This window comes from Mustela lutreola, chromosome X, assembly GCF_030435805.1.
Source record: "Mustela lutreola isolate mMusLut2 chromosome X, mMusLut2.pri, whole genome shotgun sequence".
Taxonomy (NCBI): domain Eukaryota; kingdom Metazoa; phylum Chordata; class Mammalia; order Carnivora; family Mustelidae; genus Mustela; species Mustela lutreola.
The window spans coordinates 112585973-112605626 of NC_081308.1; the positions used below are offsets into that span (position 1 = coordinate 112585973).

General features: G+C 46.1%; 2 protein-coding genes across 4 annotated transcripts in view; one reads left to right on the forward strand and one right to left on the reverse strand.

The window, feature by feature from the left end:
* Positions 1 to 4370, reverse strand: part of AIFM1 (apoptosis inducing factor mitochondria associated 1) — a 32934-nt gene extending 28564 nt beyond the window's left edge. Inside the window, exon 1 of one of the 2 annotated variants that reach the window (XM_059157468.1) lies at positions 4124 to 4370. In XM_059157468.1, coding sequence (XP_059013451.1) covers positions 4124 to 4229 — 106 coding nt within the window. In that variant the 5' untranslated portion in view covers positions 4230 to 4370. The remainder of the gene's footprint in view (positions 1 to 4123) is intronic. The other variant, XM_059157467.1, reaches the window with a different exon arrangement.
* A 4080-nt stretch (positions 4371 to 8450) lies between these two features.
* Positions 8451 to 19302, forward strand: RAB33A (RAB33A, member RAS oncogene family). 2 transcript variants are annotated; one of them, XM_059158313.1, is made up of 2 exons: positions 8451 to 9526; positions 18715 to 19302. In XM_059158313.1, exons 1-2 carry the CDS (start codon positions 9257 to 9259, stop codon positions 19168 to 19170), a joined length of 726 nt encoding a protein of 241 aa, XP_059014296.1. In that variant the 5' UTR covers positions 8451 to 9256; the 3' UTR covers positions 19171 to 19302. The 2 variants fall into 2 exon arrangements, with proteins under 2 accessions (XP_059014296.1, XP_059014297.1); XM_059158314.1 differs by having other exon boundaries at positions 8466 to 9514.
* Positions 19303 to 19654: the final 352 nt, after the last annotated feature.

Sequence of the window (19654 nt, forward strand, 5' to 3'; positions counted from 1 at the left end):
TTATGGACATTGGGGAGGGTAAGTTCTATGGTGAGTGCTGTGAAGTGTGTAAGCCTGATGATTCACAGACCTGTACCCCTGGGGCAAATAATACATTACATGTTAATTAAAAAATTAATTAAAAAAAAAGAAACGGAATTTTTACATACTTACCAAGTGACTTTAATTTTGTAAGAGGTGGTCAGCGTTACATGGATGTTTATAGTCCCTGCCTCCCGCCCCCAGTTTTCTTTTACACCTTTCCCCCATTGCTTCAAGATTCTAGAAAACTTCTTATCATGGTTAAACATGTCTTTTCACTTGTCTTGCTTAGGTGGGAAGCCAACTCACTCCTTGACTTCTCATTCTTTTAGATTCTCCTTTAGATTTTCCACAGTCAAGACCACACAGAGAGGTGGCACTTTCTTCCTCACGCTTGGGATTTTTTTTTTTAATTTGACACATTTATATTATGATTGCCACTGCAGCAATAATTAGCACCTCTATCACATAATTATCATTTCTTTTTAGTGGCTGGAATAATTAAGATCTAGTCTCTTAGGAAGTCTGACTAATACAGTATTGCTGTCTATACTCACTATATTGCTCAAGGATTCAATTCTTGTTATCACTGTATTGAGTGCCTAACACATAGTAGGTGTTTGCTTGATAAGTATTTGTTGGACTAATTAAGGAAGGAAGGAAACAGAAATTCCTTCCAATTCTATGATAAGGACTGCACATTTGAAGAATTCTTTGCAAAGAAGTTTAATCAGGTCTCATTTATTTCAGGTTGCTTAACAATGAATTAGTAACCTCAAACACTAGTGACTAGCATTAGAATAGTACCTAAATTAGCAAGTTCATTTCTGTAGATTTCATAATCTCCTGCTTTTTTTCATACTCCCAGAAAGCCTTTTCCAGAAATAACATCCACACAGTCGAGGCTCTTAGGATTCTCAAATAGTTAAGAGGTCCATGTGCTCTTCAGTCTTGTTTTCTGAATGTCAAACTGTTTTTGAGATGGATAAAACACAAAACAGGACAAGCCTACATGACCTGTCCACTGTAACTATGTGCCTCTATAAGGAATGTAGCAACTATATCCCTTTATCATCTCCCCAACTTTTCTTTAGCATCACCCTTGCTGTTATTTTAGATGAATCACTGTAGTAATAACTAGAGTGTAGTGTGAACCACTCTGAATAAAGGCACCAGAAGAAAAATGACTTAGATGACAAAAAGGCAATCTCACTGTGTTCTACAAAGTTAAGTCCTTCACAGTACTAGGGTTCAGCTACTAAGAATTTATCATGTGCCAGAGACTATCCAAAGCACTGAGGACACAAAAACAGGACCTAATCCTTGGTCTCAGGTAAGTATAGAAGGGGACAATGGCTGCCATTATTCTGAGTATCAGAAAATGGGCTTAATACAAATCACTAGAGACTCAAGGTTGCTCAATCTGTTTAAGCCTTAAAATTTTCTAAACTTGCCTGATCATAAGAATTACATCAAGGGCCTGTTAAAATAAAATTTCCCAGGGCTCTTTCCAGGACATTCTCATTCACTAGGTTTGGGGTCAGCTCTCTACTTGATTTACTGGGCCAGGTAACTTTTGGAAATATGATCTAGAAAAAAGTTACAATATGCAGCAACTCCCTTAAAATGTTAGGAAATGTCTAGAAAATACAACTTATTAACTGGATGCAGAAAAGGCTGACTTGCCACAGATTTTCTTCTGGAAAGCTTTGCCTCAGCAGAAAAAGTGGGGCTTCTAGGCTTCGGGAAAAAAGTGTCATTTGGCAGTTCCCAGGAGTCTGGATCCTTGCCCACGAGGAATCCAGTTTCCTTTTTAGGGAGGTGAGAAGGATTCTGAGTAGAGAAAAATGTTTAAACATTTGACCCTCAGGTCAGGGGTCAGTGATCAGTTTGATCACATGGGCAGCACAATGTTTGGTAACCAAATAAAATACCACAGAACAGAAAATATCTATTACTTAACCTATTTGCTCCTCAGTGCCCAATGCAGACATAAAGTAGTCACTATCAATTGCCTTCAATCATTTCTGGAAAGAGGCAGAGCATCCAAATAAAGTAAGTAAACAAATAAGAACAATTAGGTTTTAAGGCAAAAGGCAGCGTATAATGAAAATGAATCTGACAATGCTGACAGATACGGATGAGATCGTTTCAAGGTGGGTGTCAAGTTTGCTAACATCCTGACAAAGAATTAGAGATGGGAGGAGAAAAAAGAGAAGGGGAACCGGCATATAAACAAAAAGCGCCTCTCCCTTATCTATGCAAAAACATATGGCAGTTGCTACAATGTGAAAAAGAAATTAGATTATAAGCAATTACTAATCAAGCTACAAAACAGGGTTAGTTCCTAAAAATGACAGAATCATTTCTTTTTGAATTGTAACCCCATCCCGCCCATTTCTAAAGGCCTATGATGTCCAAAGGACAAAGAATAAGTGTATGCAAAGAGATGGATGGGTTATGTCAAGAAGTCAAAATATATTCTACAGCAGACTGTCTTCAAGCAAAATCATGCAGTGGAAAAAACCATTTTGAGTCTGTATTTTTCAGTAGTTCTAATATCACCAACCACCTTCAAATATCTAATAAATCAAGATAACTTTAAAAATCCATACTTATTTACATAAGAACTTTTGGTTAGGCTTCAGAGCGCTGGTAAAAGTTGTGAGTTCTAATCAAAATAAGCACACAAAGTCTGAAAGGCTAGTATGGATGAAAATCTTCAGGTTACCTAAGTTTCTGTGTAAATTTCTATACAGCTTATATAGAGCACTATCATTTCAGTGCATTTCAATGCATAAAATCCATACAGATGACACCATAGATGGGATATTAATTTAAAAGCTAAGGCAGAGGTTTTTAAGTTCCAAGAACAATTTGTTTTAGGGTATGTCCTCAGATACATTAGGAAACGTCTTCTTGAGGCATAGCAACTGGAAAAACTGTTCAAATGCATATTTGCAGACCCTCAAAGGGAGTATTTTCCACATTTTATTTTTAAAGCACCCAGAAGGTGGTTCCACATTGGAAAGGCCTCAAGGATAACTTCTGACATTGCAAATGTGAATGTCCCCAGGTGGTCATTCAAAAATAGATTTAAAAAAACCCAGCACCTCCTACAGGTGGATAATTCATTATCCCCACTAAGTTGTGCAGTTTGAAAATGAGCAAGCCCAACATATGCTCAAGATAAAGTTCATGGATATCTCATGCTCGATGGGCTAAAGGGGAACTGGATGCATTCTTAACCTTTTGAGGTCAAAATTTAGGAAGCATGTAAAGTTGTGGCAAATGGATTAGGGACCCAGAAGACTGGCAAACTATCCTTTGCTCTACCTACTAACTAGGTATGTGACCTTGGGCAAATAATTTCACCTCTCTGTGTCTCCATTTTATTATCTATAAAGTGAGTGGGTTGAGCTTTACCACAAAATCCCTTCCAGCTCTAAAATCTGGTGCAACAACTTCACGGAGAGCAAATACAATGCATGCTGCAAACTGTTTCATTGAAGTATTAAAGACCACCAAAAATTACAAGGACCAGACGTTTCAGATTAATTCTGGGCCGACTCTCCTGGTGTCTGGCGCACAATCGACTGACTCCTTACTTAAATTGCACTGTTTCTCTTTTACAGGGCATTCAAACCTATGGATCTCATCTGGAGTTTGGGAAGCAGAACAGGTAATATACTCATTTACAGAAGGAACTAAAACATCGGGCTTAAATGCCGTGTTTCAAGTCTCGCAATCAGTAAACGACAAAGTCTACTTGACCTCATTGCTCTAAAAAGACAGACTGGAGGTGGCCGGGAGGTGATCTTGGACAATACGAGAAAGCCAACTGTTCTGTTACCCCTGAAGAGCAAACCCTACCAGGAAAAGGCCTCAAGTGGACTACTGGGTTCAAATCCCTTGAAGGTCAGGTCGGCACGGCTTGCGAAACTCATGGTCTGGATCCCGCCAATTCAGAATTCACGCGGCTGTGAGTGGGTTAAGTTTTTCCCGGGAAGGAGGCAGGGGGAAGGACTACGAGGCACAGGGAGCCTACGGAACCCAGGCCCTTGGTCTGCGAGGTTGGGGTTGCCCGGAATGGGTCAGTCACCTGGGAGCCGGTTCCGTTGCCTCGGGCCTCGGACGCACACTGTCCGCACCAAGGGTGCCAGCTTCTGCTTGAAAGCACCTGCTGCCAGGCTTCCACACCGGAACATTTCGGCAACCCGTACTCTGTACCACCTCCTTGCTTTTCTTCTCACGGACCGAACGACGGGTCAAACACCGTGGGCCCCAGCCCGTTCCACCCCCCAGCTCCCCTCACACGCACTCTACGCAGGCTCCTCCTTCCAGCTCCGGGAGGGCATTGGCCAGTTAAATTGGCCTGCTAGAGCAAGGGGAAGGGGAAGCGCGGCTGGAGGCCTAGTGCGCAGGCGTAATACTCAGCGCCGCATTGCGATTGGCTCTTACGGCGAGAGATTTGCGCCTGCGCCTGGCTGCCAGCTCGGTTGCAAAGACCGCGGCGGGAGGTGTTAGCAAGTTTCCACGGCTTGGTAGCAGTGCTTTCCGCTGAGTGAGTTTAGAAAGCTGTCCAAGGAGGGAGCCATGCGGCCTCTCTGCGTGGCGGTTGTGGCCGGTGCTGCCGCTGTGTCAAGGGCGGGAACTGATAACAACACCTTACAAAGCTTGGCCATAGTACCGCATTTTGTTCTCCTGTTTTAGGCTACTAGGTACTAAGCTTTCCGGATTCTCTGGCTATATTCCACTTCCATTCTTTCCATGAGTTCCAAGCCAGAACACCTGGCTTTCCAGATTTGGAATGCACTTCCGTCTTTTTGCAAATTACTGGCACTTTCCCACCTAGCCCCTTTTTCTAGAAGTAATCATTCCTTGCTTTCTTTCCCCGTACCGTTTTTATATTGTGCAATTCTATTCCTCGATGCTGTATCAGGGGATGCGGTACTTTCTTACTATTATGGCTTCTGTGCATGAGAGCAAGGATGCTGGCAAATAGAATTTGTCCTTTGCAGAGAAATTCTAAGCAGGGCTTTTGAGTTGTGGGAGGAGTAGGGTGAGGGGCTGAGTGTAAATAGGTGTTCTGACTCTTCCAAATGTAAGATAAGTCGGAAATAAATTTTTTTACTCTTTTCAAAGCATAAACATAGGCCTTTTTCAAAGTTTGGGGTTACATATTCATTTAGCAGGTATTTAATGAGTTCTTGCCACTTGTACTATACTATGAAAGGGTCTTTGGGGCATGTGGAAAGTATAGGAAGTGGCTACTAGTTGGGGAGATGACACATATTAACATTTAAACAATACGGAGGGTTTCCTAAAGTGCCAGAGCAAGAGAAAGTGTATAGGATGGAGTAGCTAAGGAAAGACTTCTTGCAAGTGTTGCTTGAGCTGTGTCTGGAGGGATGTATAGTAAAATTCAAATGGACAGTGGAGGAGGAGCAATGACATTTCAGATGTTGAATATATTGGGACCAAAGGTAATATTTTTAGTGGTTAAGCACCCCTTGACATTGGATCCAGTCTTGCCCAGGTTGAATCCTGGCTATTACCTGGGCAGGTCACTTAACTGTGCCTCACATTCCTCATCTACCAATCTCCTAGGGTTGTTATGAAAATTAAATGAGCTAATAATTGTCAAGTATTTTAGAGGAAGCACCATGCTGTTTAAAAGGCTTAGAGGTATAAAACAAAGAAGCCCCAGCACATTTTGGGGGGATAATGGCAGAGAATACATACTAGGAAGTAGGTAAGTACAAGTTAATATTCTGGGGCCAGAGCCGACCTGGCAAGAGAATTTGGTCCTAATCTTGTAGGTGATGAAGTTACTATTTTTTTTTTCTAGTGGAATAGGGGTAGAGAATGAAATCACAAGACCTCATTTTAAGAAGTTCAACTCAGGAAACAGTCTTATTTGGGTGAAAAAGATCAGGGTTCTCTTAATGTTCAGAAGTGCAGGTAATAGGTGACTTTTTACCTAGGGCTGCTTTGGGGGATAAATATTGAAAACATCAATTTCACAATAAGGTAAAATTATTAATATTAATATATTAAAGGCCTCATGGACATTGATATTTCTTGCTATTTCTAAAAGCAATAACAACAATAAACATGGAATACAAAATTAATCATATCTGTTGGTGAAAGAGGCTTTGGAAAACCCTGTCAAAATCATGATGATCAGGTGCCTATGAAAACGGCTGGGTATATTTGAAAGACAATTATTTAGTGATGCACAATTAACACAAAGAAAAGGTGCTGTATAGCACATTTATTTTTGCAATAGGTGCAATGAAGCACTTAAAAAATCTCTTTAAAAAAGCTCTTTAATAAAAAACTATAGTTCATCTCTTTTTTTGCAAGAATACACACACAACAAACTAACTCCAGAAATATAAGTGAAATGTCCCCAAAATCTCACCCCACAGAAGTAACAAGCTATTTTTATTATAAGGTAATGGTGCCATTTTGAGATACCATACTTCCAGAAATCAGTGTTTCTACCTTAGAGCTATAATATAAACTCTCAGACTCAGTAACAAGTTTTTGCTGGAAGTGCACATCTGATTCATATCAGATGAGATTCAACAATCTCATGTTGATGTAACATTTTTGTATCTCTCAGAAAGTTAGCATTGATTCTGGCTATGAGTTGCCAAAGCTTCTTTCCATTCTGCCTAGTGGGTATGCCTAATTAATAGTTACCCCCCACCTTTTATAACTATTCTTCTGTAGATAATGATCACCAGGAGCATTACAAATACAGAGGAGAATGATGCAGCAAACTGTATTTAGATATCAGCCAATCAAAAAAATGAAATACTATACAATGAGATTGCTATTCACACTGTACAATAATAATTGGTGTTCATAATGATGACCTTGGATTACCCACTTAAGATTAAATCCTTCTTGAGATGGTTTTATTTTATTTTAAGATTTTATTTACTTATTTGACAGAGAGATCACAAGTAGGCAGAGAGAGAGAGGGAGAGGCAGGCTCCCAGATGTGGGGCTCAATTCCAGGACCCTGAGATCATGACCTGAGCTGAAGGCAGAGGCTTAACCCACTGAGCCACCCAGGCACCCCTCAAGATGTTTGGTTTTTTTTTTTTAAAGATTTTATTTATTTTATTTGACAGAGAGTGAGATCACAAGTAGGCAGAGAGGCAGGCAGAGACAGAGGGGGAAGCAGGCTCCCCGCTGAGCAGAGAGCCCGATGCGGGGCTCGATCCCAGGACCCTGAGATCATGACCTGAGCCGAAGGCAGCGGCTTAATCCACTGAGCCACCCAGGCGCCCCAAGATGGTTTTAATATTGAATAGTATAATCTAGGGTTTTAGAAATGGGTGACTCACATATATTGGGAAAGATCTGTAAATATGTCTGCTAACTCAGCTAAACAGCTTATTAACTAGAAGACCCCAGATTTTCTCAGCCATTCCGAGTAAGTTCAACTTGGCTGAGCAGTCACATTCCAATTTGCTTACAGATATATGACCGAGTCACTAAATGGCTTTTCTCATAGTGGGAAGGTATTTGGTCGCGTTTGTCTCTTTGGCCGCTCAGCCTCACACACAAATAAGATGGCAGCTCATGTGCACCGCTGGAATCCCTGACTTCTGATGGCATTAGTAAATAGCCCATATGTCGGTGCTACTGACATATGTCAATATTGCCTATGAAATGTGTGAGAGGAGGGATAAAGTCTTAAAAGCTAAAAATGGGTGCATTTTATTGTATGTTAATTGTACCTCAGTAAAGTTGATTTCAAACAAGTAAATTCTGAACCTGAATCACCCTCAAGAGAAGGAATGCAGGTCTCCACCAAGACGTGTGATGCTTAGTAAGCTTTGGGAAGCTGCCCCCTAATATCGTAAGAAAGTTCTGTTCATTTATCATCTTCCAAGCATAATCCAGGCTTCTGGCAAATTAGACCCAACCACTTTGCTCTACACTCAGTTGCAGAGGGGTGAACCCTCCTAGGGGTTTCCAATTCTTTTAGAAACTCCACCATTCTGGAAAGACTTATGATTATATGGACATTATATCCTATGGGAGACACTGTGAGGTTTATGCCATGTCCCAAGATCCCTCCACCTGGGTCTGTAACGGTTAGCCCCGGAAACAAAGTTCCCTTTGGCTGGCGCTGCCACCACCAGCTTCCCCCCTTCTCTTACCCCGCGTATGGCCGTCTCCGGCAGCGGGACTTCCCTATTGGCCAGCCAAACACAACCGACTGCGACAGCCAATGGAAGCCGCTCTCCTGAACATTCAGAGGATGGGTGCTCGTGGTGTGATGAGGGGAGGTTGGCGCCTGGCACGCGCCCCCCTACATCTGGCAAGTCGGTGACAGAGACAGTAACTCCCCCTACACACGCACACCCCGTGCCCCCAGCTCTGTCAGCTGGCGGGCCCCCACGGCCCACGGCGCGTCTTGGCAGCGCCCTCCCTGGCTCCCTAGGGCGCGCGAGTGCACCTGCTTACTCAATAAGACAGAGCATCCCTTTATCCCAGGGCTTGGGAGGGGGCCGAGGAGGCGCGGGAGGTGAAAGAGGTATCTCTGCCCCTCCCCAGCCCGCGCCGAGTCGTGCCGCTTCGGGGCCGAAGTGCTCCAGAGATGCCTTAGGGTGCAGCTCTCTTTGTCTTCTCCAGCTGTGCTCCCTGCCCACTGACCCCGCGCGCTCCGAGACGTGGGGGCGGGGAGCCCGCAACCTATAACATAAATGGGGGCAAGGAGAAAGGAAGACCTTCCCGGGGCGGCGTGTGCCGCTCTCCTCACCCCCTCCCTTCCCTCCTTAGGCTTCCTCCCTCCGGTGTGTCCCTGGGGTCCAGGCACGGGAGGGTCTAGGCAGAGGCGCGGCGGCAGCGGCGGCGGGCGCTTGGGGAGCGCCAAAGGACCGCCCGCCCCGAGCGTCCGGTCGAAGGGCGCAGGCAGGAGGAGGCGGCTCGCGGCCGGCCCACTCTCCTCCATCTCTCTCCCGCTCGCCGGCTTTTGTGAGCCGCAAGGAGGGTGCGCTGACGGAGGAGGGGGGCCTGGGGAGAGAGACACCCCCTTCACGCGCGCGCGCGCACACGTTGCCGGCGCACGCACACACGCGCGGACATACATTCACAGACACGCACACACACACGCACAAAGCTCGCTCGCCTCGAGCGCACTAACGTGGCCGTTTTCTTTGTGTGGAGCCCTCGAGGGGGGTTGGGGCCCGGGTCCGGTCCGGGGGAGATGGCGCAGCCCATCCTGGGCCATGGGAGCCTGCAGCCCGCCTCGGCCACTGGCCTGGCGTCCCTGGAGCTCGACTCGTCGCTGGACCAGTACGTGCAAATTCGCATCTTCAAAATCATCGTGATTGGGGACTCCAACGTGGGCAAGACCTGCCTGACCTTCCGCTTCTGCGGGGGGACCTTCCCGGACAAGACTGAGGCCACCATTGGTGTGGACTTCAGGGAGAAGACAGTGGAAATCGAGGGCGAGAAGATCAAGGTGATCCAGACGGTCAGGTCCGGGAAGGGAGGGATCTGGGAGGGGGCCTTGGCTGAGGCATCGCTCTGGTGGTTGTAAACGTCCAGCGCGTGGTGGTGTCGCGCGGCTGGCTGAGCCCAAGACCCTGGCAGCTCCTCAGATCCTCTTTCGCCTCTCTCAGTGGCCTGATTCCCACCTCACCCGTTTTGGATTTTTTGTGGGTTTTTTGGGTTTGTTTGTTTTTGTTTTTTTTTTTTTTTTAAGGGCTGGCGGGAGTGGTTACACTCCTGCCCTTTGCCCCTGCCTGACATCTGCCACAGAAAAATCTTGTCTGATCCCATCCTTAACCCTGAGCCAGGAGCAGTGGCACCTGTGGGCAGAGGGAGACATGAGGCATCTCTTGGTTCTGGTCTGTGGGATGGGTCCCAAAGCACTTTACACATCCTGAGGTCTCTTCTACCTCTTGGGTGCGAATGGGCTGTGAGAACCTACTTGGGCTTAGCCCTGAGGCATTAGAGAGGGGGAAAAGACAGAAATCCATAGTGAATGAGAGCCCCTTTATTTCAAAATAGAGCCCTGCCTAACACCACCAGCCCTGCATAACAAACTTGTTCTCTTGGAGCAGTCTCTCGCCAATGATATCTTCATTTGTCTGTGATACCTAATGAATGAACTGCTTCATTACTCATTCTGTTGGTATTGTCTTCAGCAGGCCTTTGTAAAAATGCAGAGCAACTTATCTGGAGGCCAAGGAAAAGTGTCTTGCTCCTCCCCCCTCATTAGTTTATTTATCAAGTAGGCTAAGTATAGATATTCTTGTCTGACCATTTATGCTCACTTTAGTTCAAAAAAGGTAGAAACCCGATAGGACAGAAATAGTTCAATATGTAGAAATATTTCTATGTGCAGAAGGAGGACATGACAAGGGCAGCTTCCTGTGACAGGAGAGCACAGGGGGCAGGATGATGGGCAGGAATGTACCTCAAAAGGCATTGGGTACTAAAGGCCAACTCCCCTAAGGCCCATAGCTGGGCTTTTCTCAAGGCTATGGTCTGACCCTGTCAGGTGAAGGTCAGCATCCCTCCTGCTGGTCAAAGAGCCCAAATGACCCCAAGGCCCCTCTTCTGGGTGATGTGGAGAGAAGGGCTGAGTAGTATTAGGGAGAAGAATGAAACCCTCTGAACTGTACATAGCTCTGGAGTCCTTGATTATTAAAATGAATATGTTTTATTTTATTATTATTATTTCTTGAATGAATGTGTTTTAAAATGGCTTCAGAGACTGGGCCAAGGCACTAGACGTCAAGAAGATGGGCAGCTCAGTCCTGGTAAGGGAGAGCTCTGGAGAACAAGTGAGTCCTAGGGTCAGGAAGATAGGGCACTGTTTTGAAATAGTGACCTTTTTGTCCCTTGCATTTTGAGGGGAATTGCTACATTTCCTAAGTCAAAAGTAGCTATCTGTCTCTATCCTTTCCTAGGGCTCTTCTGTTGAGGTTTACTTCGTTTGGACTTTTTGTGGTGTGTCTAACTTCTTTCATGCAAGGTTGTGAGATTCTGGAATTTCTAAAACATGCCTTTTTAAAAAATCCAAAGTGGGAATATCCTTACGTGCTCTTAAACCCTTGAAGACCTTTACACTTAATGCTATTGCTTGCTTAAAATCAAGTGTCCCATTGAGGCAAAGAGTTTTCTGGATTTAAAAGAGGGGAAATAAAAAAAAAAAAGAGGGGAAATAAATCTACCTGAAATTCATATGGCAGAAAAAGGAAGTGTTCGGGAGTTTGGAGGAGGGAGGGAGGAGAGGAAATGGGAGGGAAAAACAAGTGGAAGAGGGCCACTGCCCAGTGGCCTTGGAGAGATTTTTAAGACTCCTTCCCTTCTAACACCCCAGGACTTAGCGAAACTGGATTTCACAGTCTTGGCCAAAGATTCCAGGCTTTTTCCCGAGAGGGAAGAGCCTGTGACGGTGTGACTCACCAGAAACAGAGCTCAGCACAACACCATGTGCCGATAAGTGCTTAATACAGGCTTTTTTGGGAAGATGATATTTTCAAGAGGGCAGAGCCTTGTGACACTGCTCACAGAGGGGCCCTCCGAGTGCAGATTCTGAAGAAGCTCAGGGTACGGGCGGGGGCGGGGACGGGGTGACCCTGTCCCATGTGAAGCTGTTGCAGCCGGGGCCCAAGGCAGCCAGGGAGAGCAGCATGTCCGTGGGAAGATGGCAGAGCGCAGCAGCTAGCACATGATCTAGAAAGGAGGAGATTTTGCCCCACACTCTGGCTGGCCTGGAGTTTTTCAGGGAACAAATGCTAAACCCCTGCTAGGAGGTGACTGTTAAAGCCTTTCCCATTTGGGGGAGGGAGAGAAGTGCAGTGTGACAGGCTGAAGTTGCCCGAGACCATAGCCAGAGATAGCCACAGGCCAAAGTGGAGAGGTCTCTGCTGGCTCTTCTTCGGCCCAGAGTGGGGTGTGGCCTCTACTGGGCTGCCTCCCCAGGTCCCAGCCTGTGCAGGGGGATGGGTGACTGAGTTATCGGGTTAAGGGCTGCTCTCTTAATTACCAGAGCCATTTTTTAGGGCTTCAAAGCCCCATTTGGTTTCTCCAGTCCATGGATCCCCACCCCCTTCTGATCACAATATTTATAATCCAGTGTTTCCTGGTTAACATGAACATCCAGGAAAGTTTCCAATGAGTACATTATAATACTACTACTAATAATAACAACAACTGCTATTTATTGACTAAACCAAGAGCCCCGGCTAGGCGCTTTGCATGAACTGTCTAATTTGATCTTCACACCTGCCTTATGCAAATCAGACTTTTATTATCATTCCTATTTTATAGATGCGGAGACCAAAGGTAGGTTAAATACCTTGCCTAAAAGGCACCTGGATCGGAGCTCCAGTCTTTGACCGCTGAGCCCAAGCACTTCTCTGTCTCACTACCGTGCTTTCCCTGGGACAGGGTCAGGATTTCTACATGGATTCAGAGCCCGTGCTCTTTACTGCTGCCTCTGCTCTGGGGGGCGATCTCTGGCCCAGGGCAGTGTGCTCAGCTGGGGGTGGCAGGCGGGGCAGCCAGCCTTGTGGGCTCCTGTAGGCCAGGGGCCCAGGGTTCTAGCCCTAGAACTGAGGAGCCTTCAAAACGTCTCCTTCAGCGCCACCCCAGATACTGAATTGAGTGCCTGGGTTCTACTTTCTGCACCTTGACTGTCTCCCTTTGTGGAGAATCAGAGAATGTCCAGAGATGGAAGAGACCTTAAAGAATCTCTAATCCGGGGCACCTGGGTGGCTCAGTGGGTTAAAGCCTCTACCTTCGGCTCAGGTCATGATCCCAGAGTCCTGGGATGGAGCCCCGCATCAGGCTCTCTGCTCAGCGGGAAGCCTGCTTCTCCCTTTCCCTCTGCCTTTCTGCCTGCTTGTGATCTCTCTCTCTGTCAAATAAATAAACAAAATCTTAAAAAAAAAAAAAAGAATCTCTAATCCAATGTCCTCACTTAACAGATAGGAAACTGAGGCTCAGAGAGGGAAAGTGACTTGCCCAAGATCACACAGGAACAGGCCTACTACTCAGGTCTCCCCATTCCCTGGCCAGTGCTCTTCTCTCACAATTTGGGCTAGTCCCATGGTGTGCCCAACCCATGCAGTTACCTGTGACAGGAACACAGAGGGGCATGATGTAGGAAAGATCATAGCTCTTCCTGACATCAGCCTAGGAAGTGTGGAGGCGTTCCTCGACCCCTAAGGAAGAGTGGAGCTTCCTTTAATGACAGGATGTGTCCATCTCCTACAGGTTTAGCTCAATCATGCTGAGCTTGCCTCAGCCTAAAAGCACTGGAAAATGCCAAATAGGAGTGTGTGTGGGCTGGAATGGGGAGGTAAGAGAGGGGAGGCTCACAACTAATTTTCCAGCCATTCTTTGTAAATTCTCATGGAATTTACCCATGCTTCTGGCTAGTTTGGTCTCCCCCCCCCCCCGCCGCAATAGCTGGGCACCCCCTCTGCCCTAGCCCTCCAGACCAGGCAGACTGCAGGTAGCCATGGCCGTGGGCAGGTGCTGCCCAGGACTGCGGACTCTCTTCCTCTGCTGAGCACTTGGACCAACACCTTCCCGTGTAACATTACTGAGTGGACGAAGGCTGAGCTAAGTGTTCCCTCCGAAGCTGCCTGCAGTCAGAATGACATCATGTCTTCCTTAGGGCTTCTGAACTTCCATCTTCTGCCAGTTCACTTAATGGCTAATTATCTATCAGTGTGTGTTTTTCTGTCTGCCTTGCTGCCTCTCCTGTGCGTGAGTTTCTCTTTGTCTCTCTCCTCCTTTGCCATTCTCTGCGGCAGTCTCTTGTGTGAATGGGTGTGTATCTTAGATGCAGATGGGACAGTCCAGCTAGTTCAAAAAAGATTTGTTTTAGACTTTTCCCATCATCCACTCGGGCATCCTCCAAAGGTTACAGATGTATTTGTCTCCCTTTTTCTACTTCTAGCCTCCCCCACTGGCCTCCAACAAAAGGACATTCATGCCTCATCTATAGAAAGATGCCAGATATGTTCCCCAGGGAAAAGAAATACCCATGTCAGCTACGAGCACGTGCAGGGGTGGGGGACTTGCTGAAACTTGCTCAGGCAGCGATAGCCCCAGGAAAATGGTTTAAAAGACTAGATTTATCTTTGGCAGCTCCCCACACTGCGCCCCTCGACCCTCCTCCAACACCGCTGTCACTTGGGGCCTGTCCCCAGCCACCCTTGGCATGTTGCTAGCATTACTCTCTTCTCCCCCTCCCAAGTGGCTGCCTTTGCTTTGGCTCTAGCCAGTTATCAAGAAACCAAACTTACTGTGCTTTCCAGGAGGAGAACAGTGGATCCAAGGACTGGTGCCACTAGGATGGCCAATGGTCTTCTGAGACAATGGCAACAACTGGCACTTGCAGAACGCTTGTATTTTGCAAACGCTCTTTCTTGTGTGTTAATTTGCCTAGTCATTTACTCCACTACTAAGTAAAGGAGATGGAAGCCAGGTCTCTCAATTCCAAGGCTACTGCTGCTGCATTTCCCATAGCACCTGCTCAATTAGTTGTCAGACCAGACTTGGTTTCGGGCCAGGGAGGAAGGGAGAATGTGTATTAGGCATTGTGTCTTGTACTTACAAGCAACACTAATCCTTACAGCATCTCCACAAGACTGCTGAGGTTATCCTTAGTTTGCAAGGGAGGACACTGAAGATAGAGTAACTTGGCTAAGGACACTTGACTAGTAATAGCATGTGACAGTGCTGAGGTTTGTACCCAAGTTGGTTTGCCTCCACTACGCCCCCACTAGACCTTGGAGAGGACAGAAGATGGGGAGCAGTGTGTGGCTAAGGGGCAGTCAGCACCCCTGGCTACTGTGCAGACACAGTGCCCACAGGAAAGGAAGAATGGACGAGAGGAGTACCCCCTGGGAAGCATAAGGAGATGCTTTCACTGTCTGGCAGGGATGGGAGGTTTGGGAGGATGCTAAGAACGGGGACACCAAATCCCCAAACAAAATGAGGTCATTTGTGTGCAGCCGTCCGGCTGCTGTGCTCTCCCTTTGTGATTGATGGTTCTGAGGCCACACCATCCATTCCGAATTTCTGCTGTGAGCAGCCTGCTAACTGGCTCACTGCTGGCCATAGACAGGGGTGCAGAGAACTTTAGGGTGGGGCTTACAAGGAGGTGGAGTGGGAGCAGTGCTCTAGTTTAAATTCTGAGCCTCCAAACGAAAGCTTCAGGGCTCCCCATGGCATTGGAAAGGTGAGGGAGGTCTATAGCAGAAAGGGTCTTCCCCGCAGCTCCGGCACTTTGGATGGGGTATACAATTCTGGAGCCAAAGGAAAGCCAAACAGCCAACCTACTCAGCCCCAAACACCTCACACACGCCCACCCGTGTTCCTGCTAGTGGCAGGTATTTTTAGAGTTCTGAGCTCATGGTGTTAAAGCATCTGCCACATGCCTGAGGGCTGGTGGGGATTCAGCCTTACTCAGAGGCAGGAGTTAGGACTACTGGAGGGTGGGGGTGGGGCTCGGGAACCAAGTGGTAATGATATTCTTGTGCTATACCCGCTCTCTGCCCACTGACCTCTGTTCCCTTCCTGGCCTGCTCTCCCTTTCTCCCTGCTCAGAGCACTGGCAAGGTGGAAGAAATGAAATCTTTTCTGTCTCTGCTTTCTGACGCAAATCAGTGTTCAAGGACCTGTTTTTCTGCTTAACCCAAGTCGAATGTTCTCTCTGAAATCACCTTGGCAGATATGTGGTTTTGGTGGCTCAGGCCAGTACTGCTTTTTGATGATGATTATGATGAGGACGACGATGATGATGATGGTGACGGCAACAATGGTGACAAGTGATCTGATGCAGAAAAACAAGTTTGCTTACAAGTTTGGGTGCAGAAATGCCAAGAGCACTGATGAAATAACTAGAGAACAAATAATATATTCTAAGTGGTGTGTTACTGGGGTGCCAGGGTGGCTCAGTCGGTTAAGCATCAGCCTTTGGCTCAGGTTATGATCTTGGGGTCCTGGGACTGAGGCCTGTGTCAGGCTCCCTGCTCAGCAGAGAGCCTGCTTCTCCCTCCCCCCACCCCCGCTGCTTGTTCTCTCCCCACCCCCAGTAAATAAATAAAATCTTTAAAAAAAATAAATGGTGTGGTACAGACTCAAAGTGCAATAGAAAGTCTTAAGAAAAGAAAATTAAAGTTGGAGAAAAGTGGAGTTTTAGGAAGAAGGCAGATGTGAGCTAAGGCTTGAAGGATGAGTGAGATGCAGGGCAATGAGGTGGTGCCCAGTTTCTGTTGGGGAAGGACAGACTAGCACGAGGGAATGAACTGGGTGTAGCCCAACAGTCCGAAACCAGGCTGGATGGGGCCAAATTCTGACGGAGATTTTTCCATTTGATGCCTTGTGCAGAAGAGGGCTGTCATGGTTTCCTGAAGAGGGGGATGCCATGCTTATAGGAGCAGGGTTTTAGGAAGGCTAGTTTGGAAGCAGTATGTAAGCAGCACTGGAGTGGAGACTTCTAGACCCCAAGAGACTCTGCTGTAGACCAGCAGTGAGGAAAGGAGGGTCTGGCCTAGGGACATGAAAATCAAAATAAAATGAGAGAATTTGACAATCATGCCAAAGGAATGTGGCAGTCATGTCCCTAGAGATGAAGGGGAGCCTGGACAATGAAAACTGGTGTTCAAAATGATGAGGACTCTGGGGCCCTGCAAGATCTTCATTCAGCAAAGAGATTCAATTATATTTACCAGATACTGACTGACTGACTGCTAACTCCAAATAAAGGCTATCCTTGGTTTTAAGAGCTGTAGTAGTCAATTAGTGACCACAACCCAATTCTCTTTAATAACTGAGAATTATATAGGGCCTTGGGACCACCATTCTGAGTATGAATTTCTCTTGTCCAAGACTTTGGATGTATAAGGGAAATAGATGGGGCTGAATGTGTGTCGATTCGAGGGGATCCCTTGGAAGCTGCATCTTTGGAAACTTCATTACTGATATAAACATTTTTCCTTCATAATTTGGCCTTCATCCCAAAAGCTGAGAGGCAGAAGAAAAATCCAGTGAACTAAATTACCTTTTATATACCAAACAATAAGCTAAAATAAGCTAAGAGGTGAGATTTTTAACACTAACTTTAAAAAGTCATGCAAAAAATGCAAGACAAAGTGATATATGTTTTTAGTAGAAAATTTGGAAAATACAAAAAAAATACCATTTATCACCGATGGCCCATAAATACCCATTAATCTCCTGGTAAGTACACTTCCAGTCTTTCCTAGGCATATGTCTATATTTAATATTTTTTCTGAAAAACTGGAACCATAGAAAATGGAAACTTCATATCCTGCTTTTTTCATTCCTGATATTTTATGAGAATTTTCACCATTTATTCCTTGAAAACATAATTTTTAATGTCTGCATAATGGTCCATTGTATAGATATGTACATACACTTTAGCTATTCTCTTACTGAGCTTTTAGGTTATTTCCTGTTTTTTAAAAAGTATAAATAATACTGCAGTTAAGACTTTTGTACAGAATTTTGACCACATCTCTGCTATTTCATATAGATATCTGGAAGTGAGATTATAGGCTTGAAGAATTTTGAGTATTTTTAAGGTTCTGGATTATATTGCCAAGTTGCCCTCCAGAAAAGTTCACCAATTTACACTCATTTTTTCAAATAAAAGCCTTAAGACTTAAAAAAAAAATTATTTATTTATTTATTTGACACACAGAGAGAGAATACAAGCTGGGGGAGAAGCAGGGTCCCACTGAGCAAGGAGCCTGACATGGGGCTCAATCCCAGGACCCTGGGATCATAACCTGAGCCAAAGACAGATGCTTAAACAACAGATACTTAACCGACTGAGCCACCCAGGCGCCCTAAGATTTTTTGACTCAAGATTTTCAACCAGAACTTTTTATTTATTTATTTGATAGAGAGATCACAAGTAGGCAGAGAGGCAGGCAGAGAGAGGGGGGTGGAAGCAGACTCCCTGCTGGGCAGAGAACCCGATGTGGGGCTCGATCCCAGAACCCTGGGATCATGACCTGAGCTGAAGGCAGAGGCTTTAACCCACTGAGCCACCCAGGCGCCCCTCAACTAGAACTTTTAAGAAAAATTTTATAAACCCTGAGAGAAACTTCTCTCTACACTTTGACATGTCCACTCTGCCAGTCTGTGCCAGGGCTTCTCACCACAATTTTGCTTTTTAAAGATTTTTATTTGTCAGAGAGAGAGAGAACGAGCAAGTGCACCAAGCAGGGGGAGCAGCAGGCAGAGGGAGAAGCAGCCTCCCTCCTGAGCAAGGAGCCGAACTCCAGATTCATCCCAGGACTCTGGGATCATGACCCGAGCTGAAGGCAGACACTTAACTGACTGAGCCACCCAGGCGTCCCTCTTACCAGGTTTAAGATAACAGAATCGGGGGCACCTGGGTGGCTCAGTTGGTTAAAGTCTCTGCCTTCAGCTCAGGTCATGATCCTGGGGTCCTGGGATCGAGCCCCGCATCGGGCTCTCTGCTCTGCAAGCAGCCTGTTTCTTCCTCTCTCTCTGCCTGCCTCTCTGCCTACTTGGGATCTCTGTCTGTCAAATAAATAAATAAAATCTTAAAAAAATAAAAAGATAACAGAATCGAGTTTTCTTCTATGTATTCTTGTTTTCTTTACTGACTCCACATATGGGTTTTGTATCTTCCAGGTTCAGGTGTGGGACACAGCAGGTCAGGAACGCTTCCGCAAAAGCATGGTCGAGCATTACTACCGCAATGTGCATGCAGTGGTCTTCGTCTATGACGTCACCAAGATGACATCCTTCACCAACCTCAAGATGTGGATCCAAGAATGCAATGGGCATGCTGTGCCCCCACTAGTCCCCAAAGTGCTTGTGGGCAACAAGTGTGACTTGAGGGAACAGATCCAGGTGCCCTCCAACTTAGCCCTGAAATTTGCCGATGCCCACAACATGCTCTTGTTTGAGACTTCGGCCAAGGACCCCAAAGAGAGCCAGAATGTGGAGTCAATTTTCATGTGCCTGGCTTGCCGATTAAAGGCTCAGAAATCCCTGCTCTATCGTGATGCTGAGAGGCAGCAGGGAAAGGTGCAGAAACTGGAGTTCCCACAGGAAGCTAACAGTAAGACTTCCTGTCCCTGTTGAAACCAAATGGTGTAAATACAAGATCCATCATTACTGGAGTTTTTTCTTTCCCTTTTTTTTCCGTGCCCACATAACGCTGACACCTGCTTGTTTCCATACAAATTGATATTAAAATAAAATTTGTATAGATTATCACATGCCTTCATGTCTTTCTTTCCTCCAGGAAGACATTTCTGACTGTGCTGAGTAGAAGAGCAGCCCGCCCTCCTAGAGGGGTACACTTGGCCAAGGCACACTCCCTACCAGCCTTCTATGCCACCTGAATCATATGAGTCACTTCTTCAGGACTAATTTGCTGTCACTCAGTGCTATCAGTGAGCAAAAACATCCAGAGGGGGTGGGATACAGGCCAGATATGTTTTTCTATGGCGCCCATGGAAGTGGAGGATAGAGAAGTCTTGAAAGGAGATGTTGACTCATAAATATTTCCTAGGTTGCCCGGATGTCGAGAGTAGGTGGCTCTCTCCTTATCTCCCAAAGCTTA

Bases quoted from the DNA above. Each gene is read 5' to 3' on its own strand.
- RAB33A (XM_059158313.1), top strand. From the start codon at position 9,257: ATGGCGCAGCCCATCCTGGGCCATGGGAGCCTGCAGCCCGCCTCGGCC. The intron at 9,527-18,714 runs GTCAGGTCCGGG...TGTATCTTCCAG, and splicing joins AGATCAAGGTGATCCAGACG to GTTCAGGTGTGGGACACAGC.